The 20,994-nt window shown below is 40.2% G+C and overlaps 1 protein-coding gene across 2 annotated transcripts in view; it reads left to right on the forward strand.

Annotated features, from left to right (window-relative positions):
* GALNTL6 (polypeptide N-acetylgalactosaminyltransferase-like 6) overlaps positions 1-20,994 on the forward strand; it is a 466,714-nt gene that overhangs the window by 430,932 nt on the left and 14,788 nt on the right. For both annotated transcript variants that reach the window (XM_017816559.1, XM_017816561.1), the window contains 3 exons: positions 6,721-6,942; positions 13,953-14,069; positions 20,472-20,621. In XM_017816559.1, the coding sequence (XP_017672048.1) occupies positions 6,721-6,942; positions 13,953-14,069; positions 20,472-20,621 (489 nt within the window). The remainder of the gene's footprint in view (positions 1-6,720; positions 6,943-13,952; positions 14,070-20,471; positions 20,622-20,994) is intronic.

Here is a 20,994-nt window from a genome sequence, read left to right on the forward strand (position 1 = left end):
GTTCACCAGCCACTGCTCCAAACTGTGGAACTACCCCTCTCATATTAGGGACTAATCTAGTTAAACCTTGCTTAGAGGTAATATTTATGAACCTGTCCTTTGGCATGTCCCTGCCTCACTCTGCTTTTCCATTCAGCCTGTGTCTACTTTCTTCTCACTGTGTTTATTTGAGTAATATCACATCTCTTGAAACTGACAGGTGATCTTACACACTTAAAAAGAAGGGACAGTCATTTGATCAGAGAGATGTATCTTCCTTACTCACTGAACAAAATGACCCATGAAATTTTTTTTTTCAAGTGCAGAAGTCCTTATTTCACTTTCTCTAATCAAGTTGATTTAAACTCCTTTATTAAAGTCTAATGTGCTGGTTTTGGCTGGGATAGAGTTCATTTTCAGGAGAGCAGTTAGTATGGGACTGTGTTTTGGATTTGTGCTGGAAACTGTTATCCGTGTAGAGATGTATTCCTTGCTGCTTAGCAGTGCTTGCACAGTGTCAGAGACTTTTCTGCTCCTCACCCCACCCCACCAGCAAGCAGCCTGGGCGTGCACAAGAAGCTGGGAGGGGACACGGCCAGGACAGCTGATCCCTGCTCACCAAAAGGATATTCCATATCATATGGCATCAGGCTCAGTATATGAAGCTGGGGGAAGAAGTAGGAAGGGGGGACGTTTGAAGTGATGGTTTTTGTCCTCCCAACTAAACATTACACGTGATGGACCCTGGCTTTCCTGGGAATCGCTGAACACCTGCCTGGTCATGGGAAGTGGTGAATCAATTCCTTGTTTTGCTTTGCTTGTATGCAGAGCTTTTCCTTTCCCTATTAAACTGTCTTTATCTCAACTCATGAGTTTTCTCACTTTTACTCTTCTGATTCTCTCTCCCATTCCTTTGAGGGGGACTGAGTGAGTGCTTAGATGTCAGCTGAGGTTGAACGATTACATACACGTATCAGTGACATTGTAACTTACTGTCTTGTAGACTACTGTTGAATGAAAATACAAAGCAAAGGCACAGTCTTAAGTGTGTGAGTTCATACAAACTTAAATAAAACTTGTCTAAATGTCTTTACAGTGGTAAAGAATTATGAGTGATTAAAATTATATCAAGAATGTGTAAATGAGCAACTGATGACAACTGATGACTCAGTGTGGTTGCCATTACTGTTGTATTCATCTCACAGCTTCTTGGTGACAGCTGCCACAATCTTACATATAGAAACATGCATCTACTGAAATATCACTGTGCCTTATTTATTCTCATACAGAAATTTTTCACTGAAAATGACAAAACAGAGAACAAATTATTATTGGTCTTCTTGGATAGGTTCTGAGAAACTCCTCAGATGTCCATCTAGAGTCTTATATTGTGTGTCAATTAATGTAACTAATTAATATTTAATTGATCTTCATTTAATTGCCTTTTTTTCCCCTTTTTTTTCCTATTAAAAGTAACCAATCTGGACATCTGTAGCCTTGCAATGAATTTGTCAACTAATCTAAGCTACATCATTTTCTGCTGTAGAAACATGTTGTCAAGTGTTGGAACAGGCTGCCCAGGGAACTGGTTGAGTCACCATCCCTGGAGGTATTTAAAAGACATATAGATGATGCACTTAGGGACATGGTTTAGTGGTGGACTTGGTAGTGCTGGATTGCTCTTTGAGGTGCTCTTTGAGGTCATTTCCAATATAATGACTCTATGATTCTATGTTTCATTTTTCCTTTCTGCATGCATTTACATGAGGTGTTCAGACTTAATTCAAAGAAGAGTGATGTAGCAAAAAGATATGCCACAGCTGATTCTTCTTATTTTGATAAAGATATTTAATGCCATTTGCAAAACTAGCATTTAAAGTAGTTTTCTTTAGAAGATTGCAGGAAGAGTAACAGGAGACAGAAATCAAGAAGATTCAAATACAACTCTTAATTTGTTTGTTCTAAATTCTTTGTAAATTAGTTTCACTGTGAGACTTAACTATCTCATGATGATGAAAAAGAGATGAGTGCTTAAATGATGCTAGAAGACGTTCACAAAATGCTGCTTTGTCTGGTAGACTCTTAAACTCCTTTGTAAATTCTGCAACAGTATACACACACACACAGTAAAATCCTATCAAACTCCTTAGCACCTGTTTTACGAGTAGAGTCTGTCAAAATTGGGTATCTATTCAAAACCATTTCCACTTGTAGGGCTTAATATGTTGATATCCATCACCTAGGGCTCAGGCAAGAAGGAAGTGACCATCCTCCTTTCTTCATCCACTATATCAGACATTCACCCAGATTATGGGAAGGGCAGCTCTGGAAGACTTGTAAAGGACTTGATATCACATCCTTGCCTTACAGTAAGTTGCTTGATTGGTGAGTCTTAAACTGTTCAGAGATGAGGGCTCTCATTTTGGTTGTGCTCCTCAAACTTGTGCTCTTTTCTGTTATGATAAGGTGAGTAAAAGCCCAGCAACTCACTGCCATAATTTCCAGAGAAAAGTTATGATCCTTAGAGGTTCTTCTCATAGGGCAATTTATCATGCTTCTAAACAGCCACAGAATGGGCATTTTCAGCTTACACGAGTTCACCCATCTCATCTTGCACAGCCTGCGATTTTGCTTCAGGGCCATGCAGGGTTAGTGCATTCCGGATAGGAATGTAAATTATGTTTACCTTTTTTGTGCAAGGTTGCACCAGACCAACTTTCAGAACAGCAAGTCTTCCTGACTTTATTCAATTCATGGGGAGTAAGTGCAATTTGAAGTTTTACTGCTAGTCTGGACATGTTTATGTTAAAAGGAAGTGTGATGGTTACTGAGTTTGCATAGTGGTAATAAGGATAGGAAACCCATGCTAACTGAGTGTTATGACCCGCCCTACCAGGCAGGAGTAACTTTTGTTTTATTATTAAATCCCTTGGAGTGATTTAAAGTAAAACAATACTAAATGATCAGTGTTTGCAGATATATAGGATTTATTTTAGAACAATTTGGTTGCAAAGGAAGACAGGTATGTAGCTGTTTTGATTGTTATTATCTATAGTAACATGGCAATATAAAGAATAAGGGTATTGCAGAGTAAAACAGATATTTAACCATTTTGGTTGTAATATGTATGGCCAGTCTTTGCGAGCGAAGATTTGGGAAAGGTCATTAACCCTTTGAGCCTGCGCAGTGGATTTTTTAGGTGAGACCCAGTGTGCGCTGAACTGAGCCCACCCTTTAATCCTGAGGTTCATCTGCCGGGGCCGAGCAAGCTTGGACAGTGGCAGTGAGGGCCCCAGAACGTAGGTTTGTTTAGAGTGACCTTCTCTTAGATGGATTGCCTTACAGGGCTGACGAGCTCCATCTGCCCGGGGAGCTGGGAATCGAACCCAGGTCGCAGCAGTGAGAGTCCTGCACCCTAACCACTAGACCACCAGGGGCCCCTGGTTGTAATATAGCCACCCAAGAAAAATGTGTAAGGAAAAAGAGAGAAAAAGAGAGAGAGAAAAGAATAAAGATTCATAGTCACCAGGTAGAAGTCTTCAATGAACTTGGTGTTTGTTGTCCCCAGTGTCTTGGTCCACTCGGGAGTGGTGGGGGAGAGAAGCCCGTGAAACATTCAATGGGTTTATATATCTTCAGAAAGCCCCCTGGTGCCATCCTACGGAGGGAGGGGGGGAAACCACTTTTGCAGAGTCTGGAAGCTCTGGTTTTTGCAGTCATTTAGGTTTGGGGAGGGGGTGCTAAGAGGTCTTCTCCGGGGTAGTCGTGGATGTGCACATAGGGGCCTCCTTTGACACGACCTGGCCCACAGGAGATAAACATCACACACCCGGAGAGTGCCACTGATCTTCTTTAGATAAACATCACACACACCTAAAAAGCATCACACACCCAAGACTTTGCCCCTAGGGCCTCACAAATCTAACAGCTTGTGGGCTATGGCCTCTTCCCTTCAGCAGTATCTTCAATCCCCTGGCAGGTGACTTGCACAGCTCGCCCCAGTAGCAATGTTTTAAGGCAATTAAAAGAGTCCAGTTCCTCACACTGAGGTCAACAAACGTCTTTAAATTGTTTGGATGCGAGTGCTTGCTTCCTAGTAACTGGCATCTTTAGAAAGAGCTTCCCACTATTCTGGAACAGAGTTCCTTGCAGTCATAGTCATAAACAGTCTGGAGATTTAGACCTAGCAAATCAAGGATTTCTATTTTTAAAAAGGAACCTATTGAAATTCAAAGGGCTGCCTCATAAGAGCTTGGCTTATGACAGCGATATATAAACGTACTAAGAATAATATACAAGTTCATTACAGGCGATTTTTAGCATACAATGGAATGGTCTTGGAAGAACTGAGAAACAAAGTTTTAAATAGATTTGTGTAAAGTGTACTACCTAATACTTGGGGAATTGTGTTTTGGTGGGTCCCAAAGCAGTGACAAAGGTCTTATTGGAAAACAAAGAGTTTTTGACTGCTGAATGAGAATTTTCCTTTAGTGACCAGATATAATATCAAGATTTTTGTTTTATCAGTTGCAATCATCTAAAGCAAAATGCAGTTCTTTCACTGCAGCCAAATAACTAAAGAAGAAACACTATCAGAGACTATTCTTAATATTGGTGAGGCAATTTGCTGCAAGAGTTATCTTGAATTTTTCTTTCCTAAGAGAAGGGGTTTTTTACTGTACTTTTACTGTATGGCTCTTTTACAGTATATTTTTTAAATATGAAAATAGCCTATCAGATAAAGTGTTTGCAAAAAGTATTTTCTAGAACAGTTTTAAACTGCATTTGCACTGTAGCAAAAGAGGTGTACAGCATTACAGTGAAAGATATGCTAGAAAATACACATATTTGCATTATTTTGTCTTCTTGTTTAATGTTCTTAATCATATTTTTGCCTCATCTGCAAAGTTTCATCACATAGTATTTATACTTCTCAGGAGATTTCTGTGTTTTCTTCCAGAAAGGTGAGATTGTCATTTAGATGTTGTTCTTGAATTTGTTCTGGTTTTCTTTGTTGTACCCAGTTCCTGTATTCTTGAATTCTAATTTCTTGTTAAGTTATTTAGGTTTTCATGAAATTTCAATAAAACTCAACCTTATGTGGGACACAAGCCATTTTTGAATAGGAATATCAGTGTTGTGAATTCTCATACTGCTTTAATGTTACTTGCTTTGTCCCTGCAGGTTTTAACATATTTGCTTCATGGAGAGAAAGCACATAGAAACTTATCTTGCAGTGTCAGCTAAAAGTACTTCTTTTGTTCTGTATCTTGCTGTCTTTGTATTCAGATAAGCATTATTAGTTCAGAGGCATTTAGTTTATGTGGATTAATAAAATTCGGGAAAGGAACTTTCAAATGAATCTTGAAAGCAAGTCAGAGTATGAATCAGACTTACTTAGATGCAGAGAATGTTCTGAAAAGAAACATTACCTTATGTTGATAATAATCGGATGTATGTTGTCCTCCAGCTTATTACAGAGTGAATCTCAGCATTTTGCAGTTAGTGTTCTATAAAAAGAATATTATAAAACTTGATTATCTTGTTTTTACAAACAAAGCAATAAGAACACCCTAGTGTCTTGATGTTTTCCAGTGAGATTTTGCTTTGTTAGTGGGATAAAAGGTTATTGGGCAGCTGTGGCAATACAAAATAGACTAAGCCTTGTTCCACTACAACATCTGCATATAAATTTGTGTGGATTGGGTTGCAGGAGGAATTTTAAAAACAAACAAAAATACAGAAAAATTTGTCCCCAGCCTATTTAGACTCCTGCATGGTAAATAACAATAAAATATATCTCTTCAAGCTATCCAGAATTTTTCCTTACAATTATATTTGTTTTATTTTATAATTTGAGTCAGGTAATTTAATTAGTTATAATTTGAATAAATTCTTATGCAACAAAATAAGTAATTCTGTTCCCTATGAAATGCCAACAAAAATAAACTTTGTGGAATACAGGCCAGAGCTGGGTTTCATGGAACCTGAATAGCCTTAGATATGTTCATAGAATGAGCACAGAAAGCCAAAAGTTGTCATATCTATCCCACAAGGTGTTTTGCTTCAGGTCAGCTCCCCTTCAGGGTTACGTGCTATGCCTTTGCACAGACTTACTAGCACGGTGACACAGCAAAGCTTCCAGTCCAGGAGCTGTGCAAAAACAGCTGTGAGATGGGGCAGGTCCTCCAACATGCACATGTAAGACCTGACCCTAAAATTTAGGTAGGAAGTGCTAGGTGTTTGAGAAGTATGATGACAGATTAAAATTCAGATGCTTTTCAAATGCAAAGTGAAATACTTCAGAAGGAATAATTTGAACCATTCTTGCACTCTAGCAGGTCCTGAACTAACAGGGAAAAAAAAGAGGTACCAATGTGAGCAACTGAAAGAAAATTTCTGTTCAACATCCATCATTAGTCAAAAAACAATGTGAAGAATATGCATGAAGAATATGAAGGAAAATATGATGTTCAACAGATATAAGCCTGTATCATAGTGTCAACAGGAAAGCAGAGTACTTTGTACTACTACTCTGCTGTGTTTACTCAATAATGTAATAAAGATAGCATATGTTTACTAGTACTTTTCCATGTTTTAAGACTGAGAAATTAGACTGGCTAAGCTTAAAAGTTGTGTGGAATACTGATTTTTTGGTTTGCTTTGTTTAGTTCTCCCTGTTAGGAATATCATTCACTCAAAGCATGAAGAAATTAATGTTTGTTTTTTTCTGCTGCACAGAACCTGAAACGTGTGGCAGAGACATGGATGGATGAGTTTGCAGAGTACATTTACCAGCGACGGCCTGAGTACAGACATCTCTCAACTGGTGATATCTCTGCCCAGAAGGAGCTGCGCAAGCACCTGAAGTGTAAAGATTTCAAGTGGTTCATGGCTGCAGTGGCTTGGGACGTCCCAAAATATTACCCACCTGTGGAACCTCCACCTGCTGCTTGGGGCGAGGTGAGGAATACACAAATTAGATCAAATTTAAATGAGTCTAATATTTTAGATTGTGGGAAATGAAGATCATTACTTCAGACTTAAGCCAGTGATCAGTAGTGTTATTATAGGAGTTCACAGTGGTTGGAACAATCCCTGAGCTATCCATTAAAATGAAAAACTCTCATGTCTTAGAACTATCACTGTCCCCTTTATAATTCATTACAATTTTGTGTCTACAGAGCATAAGATGTATGCACAGTGAGGACAAGAATGAGGAAAAGAGTATGTAGCACTCATTATTGCATGTCAGAGGAAGATTTTAGGTTCAGAGAATCACCTTAGTAGAAAGCAGATCCGAAGTCAATGCTCGTGTTTTTTTGCATATCTACCTATATACCTCATCCTGTCCTTACAAGGACAATTGTATGGTGGTGGAGTTAGGTTTGCTCTGTTTTGCTCACATGTGCAAGTGCGACAAGTGAGGCCTGGATACTTTTCTTTTAAAAAGACTGATTTTGCTTAGCTGTTGTCTGCATTCTGTAGGTGCTGTCATGACTGAGTACCAGTAGCAGACAAATTCAGTTTCTCCTTTGATGGATGAGGGGAGGGAGAGACCACTAAAGAGAGGCCAGTATTTGAGCATCACTCCAGAGCAGGGGGTGAGCAAACAGCTGGCTCGAACTCTCCACCTGTGATCAAAGATATTCTGCATTCAGACCTCTCTGAAGAGCAGAGCTGTAGCACACTTTGCTTTGACAGTTTGTTTTGTGCAGAAGAAATAAGAACACAAAGAATGCAGGGACAGGAAATTATTTCCTTATCTTCACTGAAAAATTGCTGTGGCCTTTACCCCCAGGAACTACAGTGGCTTCATGCCATGGGAAGGTGGCATGCAGAGGGCTCTTTTCCTCTCAGATCATTAAGATCTATAAAGAAGGCTTTGCTCTTTCAGTGTATTGTGCTACCTTTTTTAAAACCATAGTAATATCTGTACTGCAAGTTCTAGCCTTCTCTGATTTTGCTGGAGGTGTTCTTAGGGCTCTCAGACAATTATCATTCATATTGTAAACCAAAGGATGAAGTTGAAGTTTTGACTAAAACATTTGGTAAGACCAGACACACCCCTGCATTTCCAGGGGTTAAGACTGGACCATAGACTCCTAAACGCCTCTACTATTCTCTATAACTTCCTTTTAAAAAAGCAAATTACCTCATAGTGAGATTTTTAAAATAACTTTCTGTGGTAGTAGCAGTCCTTAATTTTTCTTTGTAAGCTATCAGTTACAGATGTTCAAAAGAACTTCAATTTATAAGTGTCTAACTGTTTGCTACTCCTTGGCAGTAATGAATTCCTTTGTTGTTAAAGTTTCTTCTATCTTTGATGCTGCTGTCCACACTTTGTGAGTTTAATGTGTGCTAGGAAGTAAGGAGTTTATCAGTAGAAGTCAGGCTGGATCAGGTTGCTGTGACTGCTACTATGATCTTCCTTTACCATCTTCCACATGTGTCCTTGGAGGACCGTCATCATGAAATGTGACAGTCCTTAACTCAGTCAAGAGAGTCTAAGAGGAGGAAATTGTGATTCAGATATTCATTCTTTTCACAGCAATATTAATATAATCTTTGCATAAAAACAAGTATTTTTAAAAGTAAATCAAAGTTCGTAGCAGTGATATCAAAACTGTACTTTAAAAGCGCTTATTAAGTTCTTAGGAAGGATGTGAAGACCAAAGACTCTTTTTCCTCTAAAATGTGCTTTCTCTAAAACAACAATAAGACAAGTTTCAGCCCTACAGCTCTGTTTTCTCCTGAGACTGTCACATTCCTGTGCAGTTTTAATTAATTTGTTGGCACTTGCAAGGAACTTGAAAAAACTTGAAGGTTAATGGCTGTCAGAAGCTGAAAGAGGGAAACAGACTGTAATGTTACTGCTTTGTAAGAGTCAAGCAGCTCTAGAAAACTTGCTGATTATACACACCAAAAGTCTGTGCCAAGACTGACTGTCATTTAGTACCCTCTCTGCTTCCATTTGGAAATATGTTATATCTGCCAGTCTGAGAAAGGGTAAACAATGAGGTACTCAGACAATTTTGGCTCCAGTATTTTGATATTTAGCTAGTAAAAGCATGTGGTGTGAAAGCAGACAGTTTCATAGACAGCCTCTACTCCACTCCTCTTTTTTTGCAAACGCATTTGTTTAAAATCTGACTCATATATTTCTTGGCAAAATCTGTTTATAATGGAAAAGAAGGACATTTGGAAAACAAAAAGCAATCTTTCTTGCTACTCTTGTCATGGCCTTATCTCTTCTGTGTGTTTGTGCCTTTTGTCCTTTGTAGCTGGCAGGGTGTAGGTTCCCTTGATACTCTGCTCTCCCTTGTAACATCTGAGATATCTGCAGTAAAGCAATGTAACAGTGAATCCAGACAGATTAAGGTTAGTGAGACTGTCAGTTCTGTGTTTGAGCGAGGTAACTGTACTCTTTTCCACAGTGGAAAAAAGGAAAGTTTTCAATTACGTTTTGTTCTTATCCTTTTGAATATACTGGGAAGTGTGCTACCAATTGAAAAACAATAATACCCATCCCATTCTCTTTCTAAGACAGAATAATTTATTTGTAATGTGTATTTGAAATCCTAATGAAGTTGAAACAATAGGTGAGAATTAAACACCAACTGTTTTCTTAGGAAGTACTACTGGATGTACAACCTGAGATCCAGCATGAATATATTGTGCAGATATCACAGCTTTCAATGTCTTTAAAAACACATTTTACAGTAAATCAATCATATAATCTCAGACATTCTCATTTATTTTAGATTTCATGAGTCCTATAATCAAAGTGATATGAAATATTTTTTTTTGTTTTACTCAGTCAAAAGGGAGTTATTTAAGCTTGGTTCATTTGCTGTTACATAAACTTATTATTCAGTGATTTAATGAGGAAGTGTCTCAGTCACTGCAGCAGTGCTAAGCTATAGGACCTGAAGGTATTCCTTTCTTGGTCCCAAGCTCATGGATTTTACAGAACAATTTTACAGCACTGACATGAAAATGTCCCCTATGAAGTTAAGTCAAGTAGCACATTTGAAAAAAGATGAAAACCTAAGAACTCACTAACTTCTCTTTCTATTACTTCTTTTTTTTTAAAGTATGTCATCCTCATACCCTTAATGAGTCAATCTCAGCCCACCAAGTGTCACACATCTGTTGTACAAAAGCGATATAACCCCGCCCTGCACAGATCAGGTGCTGCACAGCTGGACTGTTCAAATTCTTTCATCAGGATCAGTGTCGCACTGAATAAGAGTCCACTGTTTCTTCAGTGAGGTCTTTGGCAGTGCTTGACTTCCTTTACCTTTGACTTTTCCTTTTTTATGGCTAACACAAAGGATAAATACTCTAACATTACTATGTATCAGTTGACAAGAGAGATGGTTCATTCTTCCATGCTTGATCCATTGATGTTGATGGCCCTAGGGTTGTCTGAGAATGTAAGCAGTGCATTAAAACTGGCTGCAAGAGCTGCTCAAACAAAAAAAAAAGCCACATAAATGAACATTGATAATATCTTCTAAGAACTACAGCCACTTTCTTATTTAAGGGATTAAATCCCTTAAATGGAAAGTATTATATAAACTGATACCATCAAGGTGCCTCTCTTGTTGCTGTATTAGAGCACCCTAGGGATTGTCCCAACCCCATCTCCACACTCATCATTCACAGATTACCATACTGAACATAGAGTTGTCTTTAGGTTGCTACACTTTCCCACTTTTTGCTTTTGGCACAGACAGTTTCATGTTATGATGAGCATGCAGGGTAGCTTCCAGAACCCCTGAGCTTTCCTCTCCCTGTCCAGCTCACCCCTCCTTTTCCTCAGGAAGGCTGAAGTGTATCTGGGTGATAGCCTGTCTCTGGTGCAGGCAGAGCCAGGACATCACCTACTACCTCAACAGCAAGTGCTGAAGGAACTCATTTACCTGTGAACAAAGTTGTAGAGTTTTAGAATTATCAAAGAATATTGGTCAGTATAACTGCCGGGTCCTGGGAAGCTGTGTTCTCTGTGCTTCTACCCCTCATCTGTTCTCTGTAAGGACTACGGTGCCCATGGTCTTAATATCTATGTCCCAAAGTGAGTTAGAAGAACAAAATATGTATAAGGACTTACAGATAGTGTCCTGTGCTTTTTTCAGAATGTGTTTAATTTGGAAACAGCCTTTAATATCACCACTATCTGTTCCTGTTAGTCCATACAGGGTCCTCAAAAGCATGCTTTTCTTGTACATTTATCTGTGTGTACAAATGATGGCATTTAAGGTTGAGCAAATCAGCTTTGTATGTAGCAACTCAATGCCCTACCTGCGTGGCTGATAAAATCTGTCTCCTGTTCATCCCCAGCCTCTACAATTGCACAAATATGAATGTTGGAAATGTAAGTATTAGGATCACTAGCTATTTGTTTGCTAGTTGTAACTCATAACCTCAAAAACCCTTAATCCATTGTGCTGTGTGACTGGAAACAAGGCACTTTCAATGCATATTGGTGTATACATAAGAAAAAAGCATCTGAGCTTCTGCTTTCCTTCCTTTGTTCATGGAAACATCTCAGGGGATTTGCAGGCTGTGTGGTGCTGATGCTTGGCAGAATGTTCCCTGTGGCTCTGGCTCTGACTTGATCGCTCAGTTCAGTTTCTAGCAACTGCCAAGGCCACACAGAAGCACCAGAGAACAAAAGCACAGACTTGACTGAAATGCCTGTGTTACAAAAAGAAAACAAAAAACAAACAGCGACCCCTCTGCAGCTGAAAGGATGAAACATAAAAAGGATGAGCTGCAACAAACCAGAGGAAAAACTAACTCAAGCAAACCTTTCAGGAGCAGAGGGAAGAGGAGAGGAAATAAAGAACGTGAGATGGATTCCAGCAGCGAAGGAACTAAATGTAGCTTCAGCTCAAGCCTTTTCCAGAAATGGACTGAACACATTTCCTGCACAGTCCAAATGACTGAGAATGGGATGGAGTGATGCCATCAAGACAAAATTATGAAAGCCCTTTAATCCAATAAGTATTCATTGGACATGGAGTGTATTCACCGTCATTTTAAATTCTGAATCACATAAATATACCTCAATTACTAATGACAATTGTTAGCAGCTCCATTTTAATTAACTTGCTTGCTCTAAGAATAGACCTGATGTATCATTTTATTTTCTATTAGACCAGAAATCTTTATCTCTACAATGGAAATTTAAGTGCATTCAGAAATGATTGAACATTCTCAAAAAAAAATTTTACTTGGAGTAGGTATTTCACATGAAACCTTAAAAATATTATATTAAAATCCATGCCACTCATTATTCTTTCCTGCCTCTTTTTCTGATATGAAAAAGAAGGCAGGGTTGTTGAGAACTAATTACCTTTCATCTTTTTTACTGTGGGGCTTCTCAGTGCCAGGTTTCTGGATCTGGTCGTGTGTATGAACTGATAGTGTTTTGCCTCATCTTTAGCAATTTTTATTGTATTAAAAAAAGAAAAAATATCCTAGAACTGGGTTTATCCAACTTTTAGAAGAATGCTTCTCTGAGCTCTGGTGAAGGATCAAAGGTCCTTGTAGTCAGTTGCTCAAACTGATGCTCCATCTTTCCTCGGTCTGCTCTTTTCTAGGCTAAACAAATGCAGCTTTTAAAACCTTTCCTGAAGGTGACGGTTTTTACATTTTTTGCACTACTTGTTGATTTCCCATCTGTCTAAATCTTTCTTGATCATGGTGAATAGACTCTATCCCACTCCTCCAGAGTCAGAAAAAGAGCAGAGTAGCTCTGGCCTGTGTCTTGTATGCATGAGGATTTCTCCTCGTTGCAATGTTTTGTGCTATGCTGACAAGTTTTCCATCCTTTGGATGTGAATGACGTATGCAGTGACAATATTTACATTTGTCTAGCATATTATGGCAACAATAGTGACTTTAAAGTATTTTTCATGATAAAAAACACAAATGCCAACTCAACTGTATCTCCATTCAGCATCTAGCTTTTTTTAAAATAAGAATCAAAGTAGCATCCAGAATGTCAAAATATACACCTGCTTTATTTATGGAATTTGTGCATGTGTCCATGCTTGTACGTGCACTTTGATTACTCAATTTCTGTTTATCTCATTGACAGGGTAAGTTTTTTTAAGAAATCCTTTTCATTATGGAGGTGTGTAAAGGATTTTGAACAAGATCGACTAAGGTACTCAGAGAAATGTCCATGTATTTGCAAAATAAATCAAGGATTCTGCCTCTTTTTGGTGGCAGTGGGCAACCTACTCCTTTTCAAACCAGTGTTTCAAAGAAAATATACATGGCAGCAGTGGTACATAACTGGTATGATTGATAGTCACAGATTAATTGTTACTCAGTTGCTTCAGTCTCAAGAATGAGATTTTCCTTTTAAGAGTAAGTTACACTGCAGTGTTTGCAGCAGGCATGCAGAAGGAACCTCCATGGGTAAGCATAAGCTCCAGTACAGACTTGTTAAGTACTTTTTAATTTTATGCACTTCAGGCACTAAGTGACCTTATCTGCAATGGTGTTATTGTGTCAAAGTAAGAGCAAGGATTGGAACAGGGTGTGCCTGAGTTTTTAATGCGTACTGCTCCAAAGGCTGGGAGAGACTCATACAGAAATCAGTTCCTTCTGCAGTTGATCTCTCTTGCTCTTGTAGGATGGAAGAAGCAGTCAGACCAAGCTTTGAACTACTCAGACTTTTTTTCTCTTAGTTTCTTTGCATGAGCACATTTCTTAAGACCTACCTTTCATTTGTTAAGCAGCATATTTCAAACTTGGCTGCTTCTGAAGCTGCTCCTAAAAAGAGTAGTTCATTCCAGAACATGGCTTTCTATCCTGTAAAAATAACTCCTACCAGTTTTACATAACTAACAGTGAGTCTCAAGCCCTTCAGAGTTAAACTCCTAACCCCCTAATGTTGGAAACTCTATTCTGCAGCCCGATATAATGTGAAATGTTGCTGCTTGGTTTTGCAGATTCGAAACGTGGCAGCCAACCTCTGTGTGGACAGTAAACACGGAGCCACAGGGACTGAGCTGAGGCTAGACATCTGTGTGAAGGATGGCTCAGAACGAACGTGGTCACATGAACAGGTATTTTAACAGCAGAAAATCAGGGTAAAATTGTTGCTTCCTTTTTCCAGTTTTTAAACATTTCTCTGGGGGCTTCTCCCTTTCCCAAGGCAAAACAGAGTGTAGAAATAATTTGTGCATTGTTACTGACCTTAATGGCTTTAATGGCTTTTACAAAGTACTCCTTAACATAACCTCAGAAATTCCAGCTGCCACCTGAGCTGTATATTAGTCTTCATTTCCAAAAGGAATTACAATGCCCAAAGAGCTTTTTGATGCCCCATTCTCCCTCACTGTGTCATGAAAACATGTAGATTTTGGTTCAGTTACCTGAAAATATTTTAAATATAGTACCTGGGCTTGTAAAGCTCTAGTTTTTGTCTGCTTTTATGCTTTCATCTCAATAAGCTCAATAAGTGGTTCTATTTTAAATAAATATGAGGTGTAAGCGAGGTAAATGGGGAAAAGCAAGGGGAAAAGCATTTCAGAAAGACAAGGAATTATAAAGACTCAAAAAAGCTTTTATCTAGGTTGGTTAGGTAGAAAAATATTAGCTCTCAAAAATACGGAGGAAAAGAGCTCTGATTTGTACTCACTGTGAGTGCCATAGGAAATGACCCACAGGCCATGGGTCTGGCCAATGTGAGCAAAGACAATCTAGATGGAAAGTACAACCTAACCATTTATTAGCAATTTTAGTGAGCGTGCCTTTCACAGCGAAAGGTCCGATATTAGAAAAAATTTCCAATGCTGAAGAGAAAAATTGACCTGGCAGTCATACACAGCACTTTGTAAAAACTTAAAAGCTCAGGAGAGAGGAGTTCTGAGGGTATTTGAAGTGCTGAAGTCAAGAAACCATTATCTGAGGGTACTGAGAAATGCAGGGGGAGAGGTGCATGAAACTGAGAATCTGAAAGATTATCTCAATTTAGGTAAGTGCCAACATGGCAAAAAAGGAAGTTGCTGAAAGAAGACTTCTTCAGATAGCTACCAAAGATACTGCACAGGGATAGAATGCTAAGACTAGATAAATATAATCCTGTTTTGTTTATGAAAGACATCCAGTAATTCAAGCAGTTAATTGAAGGAAGTTGTATGGTCCAGACTAGACCATCGCAGTGTTCTCTGGCTTTAAAATCTGCGAACGTTAGAAGCTCCAAACCCTCCTCAGGAAGGGAGGGAGGGAGTCCTGAGGCTGCCAGAGATGAGAAAGGAGGGAAGAAAATTGGATGAAAGGGTGAGACAAGGAAAAAAGTTAGCAGAGAAAAGGGAAACTTAAAATATCCTTTGAAAGAGTAAGAGCTTGGGTGAAGGGGAAGGGACACAAAGGGAGAAGGATGCTAGGGAGGAATCCGTGTTACAGCGTACTCCAGTGCATTGAGACGTTTGGGATCAGACTGGATATGGTCTCATTCTATATTAAGAATGAAAAATGACCTCATCAGAATCAATAAGACGAAGCTAGCACGAAGGGAATTCAACCAGCCAGCTCCTCAGATTCCAGAACCAGAGGCAAGAAGCCTCAAGCCCTTCGGTGCTCGACTTGTGCCCCAGGGACAGCACAACTCGTTTCTAACGGGTTGATGGGGGACAGCGAGTCCCCTCGCACTGCCGGAGAGTGTGGAAAGGACTGCCCGGGAGCGCTGCTCCCATGCGGCGGTGCAGTGTCCCAGGGGCAGGTGTGCCGAGCCCCGGGCCAGCCGTGCCAGCCGGTTCGGTGCCGATTCCCGAGCCAACCATCCCGTCCCGTTCGGTGCCGATTCCCGGGCCAACCATCCCGTCCCGTTCGGTGCCGATTCCCGGGCCAACCATCCCGTCCCGTTCGGTGCTCGGGCGGGGCGGCGGGCGCGCTGCGGCGGGAGGCCGGCAGGGGGCAGCACTGTCCAGCGCAAGGCGCGTCCCCCCGGCCGCTCACGGAGCCAGCGGCGGGTGCGCGTCCCACGCCCAAAGCCGTCCTTTCGCTTTTGATTCCTCTCGTTTGCTGCGGGGGGGGAGGGTGTTGTGTCAAAATCTGTGTTTGTGCAGGTGACAGTTTTTACAAGTGAAAAAATTCCCTCAAAAGTGTGTTTTAGATTGGTATATTTTGGTGGGCGTTTCTTGAGTGGTTCTCCATACTCAATCCCAATTCCCATCCTGTTAGCGGTGATGTAAGACCATGGTCTAATGAAACATCCACTGAGGAGAAGGAATGTGATCTTCCACTTGCACCACAACAAGCTGTGAAGATAATCTTTGTTAGAGAGTGGGGATAGCTGCCAAACACCTGACCAACCTGAGAGATCTTCTTTCACCCTTCTGGAGTTTGTTGCCTACATGAGTTCTGCATATGTGTATAGAAACTAACAGTATTAATGAAAATATCAAGTATTTTATTATCATATTTCAAATAGCATGAATTGACACTGAACTGGACTTGTAACTTCTGGTATAAATTTCCATGGAATTCAGTGGCAAACTCTAGTAGCTTGATGTGACCAGTGCAGCAGGTGTCAGTGCTGCTGCTGCACAGAGATGATCCTTTGTGCCACTTGGTTCATGTCATGTTACCAGGGCAGGAATTAAAAGCTGATAGTCTCAGACACTGTGCTGGGGGGTGCAGCCATTTGGCAGACCCAAGGAGAGGAAGACAACCTTCCACCCCAGGGCTATACAAACAGGCTGGGCAAACAGCAGTCAAAAGGTTTGTGGGGCTCTTGCAGGCTTTCTGGTGAACATGAGATGGGTGGGAAGCGAGGGTGAATGTCACTGTGGTTCCTAGAAGCTTTCCCAAAATTAAGAACCAGAGGGGAAGAAAAGCGGCAGAAGGATGTCAGGGCACTGTGTTCTTCCACCTCTGTCTTTCCAGAGCTAACTTCTGGCTTCAGGGAAAACTGGGGCTCTGCTGGACTGATAACCAATAGCAAAGGAAGATGACAGGCATCACTGTGTCTTATCAAGTCCTCAGCCTTGCCAGGGAATAGATGGACAGGCACCATCTCTAACATGGCACAGCAGGTAGCCATGGAGCCTGCCTAGCTCTTTGTTTTCTGCTTGGAGATATAATTCAAGTCAGAGTCCAGTCTGAAACATGGTGTTTCATCTTTGCACAGGGTACATGTTGTCCTCTCAAGTCTAATGCTGTAGTCAGAGCACAATGCCAGCTGACAGACCCCGGCCAGACAGCGAGTAATTGAGCAATGTTGTCAGGCTGGAAAGTATTAATGGTATCAAAAGGGCCTTTGTCCTATAGACAGTCCCAAGCCAGTGGCTGTATCAGGCAATCGTTCTTCAGGCCCTGTGCCAATTATAAGTGAAGCTGGAAAGCTGTATTTTCCCCAGTTACTGCATGACAGGGCTAGGCTACATGAAAAGGCAAAGCATAAGGGCTGAAAGGTTGCTTGATTGCAAATGCAGAGGATAGTGTTGTGTTTTACAGACTCTGATATGAGAGAAGGCAAAGGAGGAGAATGAGCATCCACTGAGCCAGGACACAGGGTTTCTTGGGTCCAGCAGGGAGCAGTTAACAGCAGCCCCGTGTGTTGCAGGTGAAGAATCAACCTGCTGTTTGTTAATAATGTGCCTGGGAATTTACGTGCAGCCTTGTTTCAAATCAACAAGCAGTCAGAAATGAATGAAGTACAAAAAGAGTACAAAAGGGTCCAGCCATTTATTGTAAAATCTGACACAGTTGGTTCCTAACAAAGGAACAACAAAATCCAAAGTGACAAGTGGTGGCAAAGCAGAGCATTATATACTCAGGGCTCCAGCTAATAACATGTAGCATTGTTGCACATTATGCAGTGGAGAGATAATATTTATATTGGCCAGATTCAGTGTTAACTAGAGAAAAATTGCTGTTTAAAGTAGGATAGCTTAGAATTATGAGATTGGAAGGACTGTAGGCCTTCATGTTTTGTCTGTAATTGCAACGTCTTGATAACAATTGGGTGTATAGAGAAGTATAACTTTTTTTCTGATCATTTTTTTCTCTTCTCTCTCTTAGTCCTAAAACTGAGTTCCTGTCCCTAACAAGGTTGGTTTTATAATAGTATCACTAGGAGGAAGACATACACTTGTTTATTTAAAAATAAAACTGTTTTAAAAAACAGAAGGCTAAAGAAGAAGGAAAAAGAATCTGTCCTAGTCTAAATATTGAGATCTAGTATTGCACAGATCCTGGTTTTTGGTGGAAGGGAATAAAAAACACCATTGTGTTACCATGTCTTGACTTGCAAACAGGACACGGCCCTGGTAGCCTTCAGAAACCACACAGGAGTGGAAAGAGCAAAGGTATAATCTAGATCAGGATGACCTGATTTAAAAGCTAGCTCGAGCTCTTTCATGTGTACTGATGCATTCAGTGGGTAGTAGTCCTCAAGCCAAGGTCCAGAGAGCAGCAAGAATTGGCCCCTCAGCTCACCAGTCCTGCGCAGAATGAGAAATTTGGAGAACCACTCACTATGAAAGATGAGGATGGTCCTGCAATAGGATCTCTCTCTAACTGTAGTGATGAGAGTGAGAATATCGCAGAACTACTGTTCCACACCATTCATCGAAGTATTTGTTATTCATCACTTTCAGCTGTAGGTATATTACATGTCTGTAAAAAGGTAAAGGATAAGATAAAGAAAATGGCTTCTGTAGTTTTTTAATTAAAGGAAAATTGTCTCAGGCATCTCTTTTTCTAAAGAAACAGCAGCATAGTTTTTTTCTGTGCCAAATCTTAGCTTCTGTCTTTGCTTGTGAAATGATAAGTTATCATTGTAGGAGGTCCATAATGCTTCCTCAAAGAAATATAAAGAAAAGTGGAAATAGATTTAACCTTTTGAAAAGCAGAAATTGCTTTGAAAACAAAGTTAAGGCTGTCCACTGCATTTTACTGCAGATGAATGTAAAACGCACTCTGGGAGAAAGAAGAAATAAGCAGGACACAGGGCCAGATTAAGAAAACACACTCTAGGAAACCTATAATACAGAAGAAATAGGGAGTAACAGCAGCTCACAGAGAGAACAAGGGCTTACAATAAGAAACACAACAAAAAAGGAAAATATTCAGATATATGTTTGTATTTTGGGCCTGCAGGCCAAGAGAGACAGTAACACCTCTCAAATGTGGTATTTGGATGATGGTACAGCATTGAAGGTGCAGAATTTTTAAAAGTTGTATCTTTTAGGAAGACCATGGAAAGAAGATAACCATAGCAATGAAATTGCTATATATATATATATATATATATATATATATAATTATTCAGGATCAGCCCCATGTGATATTAAGCTTCAATTTATAGCTGTTTCCATCAGGGAATGTACACATTGCAGGGTGCAGGATGCTAGATGAGGACCAAAGGGACCCTGAGAGGGGGTGCTGGAGGCAGTCTGAGCTCAATATGGGGAGCTGCTTCTCCGGACAAAAAGCTTGCATGCAGTTCCACATGAACTGTCTCAGCTAAAGAGTTTCTACTAGCAAAGTTTGCTCATTTAAAGAGGATGTCACTTTCTCAGCGTTACATTTTTATTTTTTTTTCCTACAGAAAATCAAAAGTCATGTAGAAAGCCAAAGAATAGCACTCACACAAAAGGGGAAAAAAAAAGGAAAGAAAATAAAAGAAAAGATCCCCACAGCTCTTGGCAGAGCTTCTAGGTAGTAATTTACAACCTGAAGCCTCTTTTCTGCAAGAATTGGTCCATGGGAAAGGAAAATTCACTCCACATCTTTAAACTTGATGCTGTCAGACCTGTCACCTTCATCTGATGATTGAAAGACTGCAGTGTCACAGCATCACTTCAGACAGCTGATGTCTAATTGAGAAGGATTCCTCTATTAACTGTGACCCTCCATGACTCCTCTCAGGCAGTGAGAAAAGGGATTTTGACAGGCTGCCTGTAGCTCACAGGTTTCACAGTGGAAAGATGAAGATCATTTAACATGTGTTGTTTCGGGGGAAAAAAGACAGTCAAGAGGTTATAGTAACAATGTCCTATATAAACAAAAGGAAACTGTTCACTGAATATAGGAAAGATGCTGTGATGGGAAGATATCTCTAGGCACCTTCTTCAGACCCAAATGAGAGCTAAAGGAACATCACTGACAGAAGCTTTCTGAGTCTTAGGCAGCTGAAGTCCTGGAGCATACAAATGCTGCTTTAACCGGGGTAACTAAAGGTTTTAATACAGCATATCCCCTCTCCTCTCCACAGTACTGTGTCACCAGAGATTTTTTCCTTCCCTGACACAGGGATTGAGCCTTCCTGGGGTATATTCCACATCACTGCTGATGCACTATAATTGAGGCAGTTGGTATCACTGAATTGTACACAGGCAGGATCTTGGTTAACCAGCACCTAGAGTGTGTGAAAAGGAAATCATGCATCAAGCTTTTTGTGTTGTTTTAAATGTTTTTGACTATTAATATATCATTATATTGCCTGTCTGTTTTTCTAGCTCTTCACCTTTGGTTGGAGAGAAGACATCCGCCCTGGGGAGCCACTTCACACCAGGAAGTTCTGCTTCGATGCCATTTCGCACAGTAGCCCTGTCACACTGTATGATTGTCATGGGATGAAGGGAAACCAGCACTGGAGCTATAGGAAGGTCAGAGTCACTGTGGGGCATCTCAGAGGCTCAGACTGTCTTGAACGTATATTCAGTTTAGCACAGGCTTGTGTTTTCCCATCAGGGAAGTTTGTTTTTAAAATCCACCCTGTCCTATTCCAATTTAATTTTGAGGTAATCTCTCTAGAATATGTTCCTTTCGAACATTCTGCTATTTAGGTCAAATTTAAATGAAAATGGATGTGATCCAGATCAGAGGGTGTCTGTGTTGGATCTGTTCCCTGAAAGGTGTTTTACCATTCTGGCGCTTCAAGTTACTTGTGTCATTTTAACAGGGGCACTGTTGGAAATATTTTCATCCAATGTTACAGCAGCAAGAAATGCTGCTCATGAGTTAAATGTTATTATTTTA

Source organism: Lepidothrix coronata, unplaced genomic scaffold (assembly GCF_001604755.1).
Source record: "Lepidothrix coronata isolate B3197 unplaced genomic scaffold, Lepidothrix_coronata-1.0 Scaffold56, whole genome shotgun sequence".
In the NCBI taxonomy this organism is placed as follows: Eukaryota; Metazoa; Chordata; class Aves; order Passeriformes; family Pipridae; genus Lepidothrix; species Lepidothrix coronata.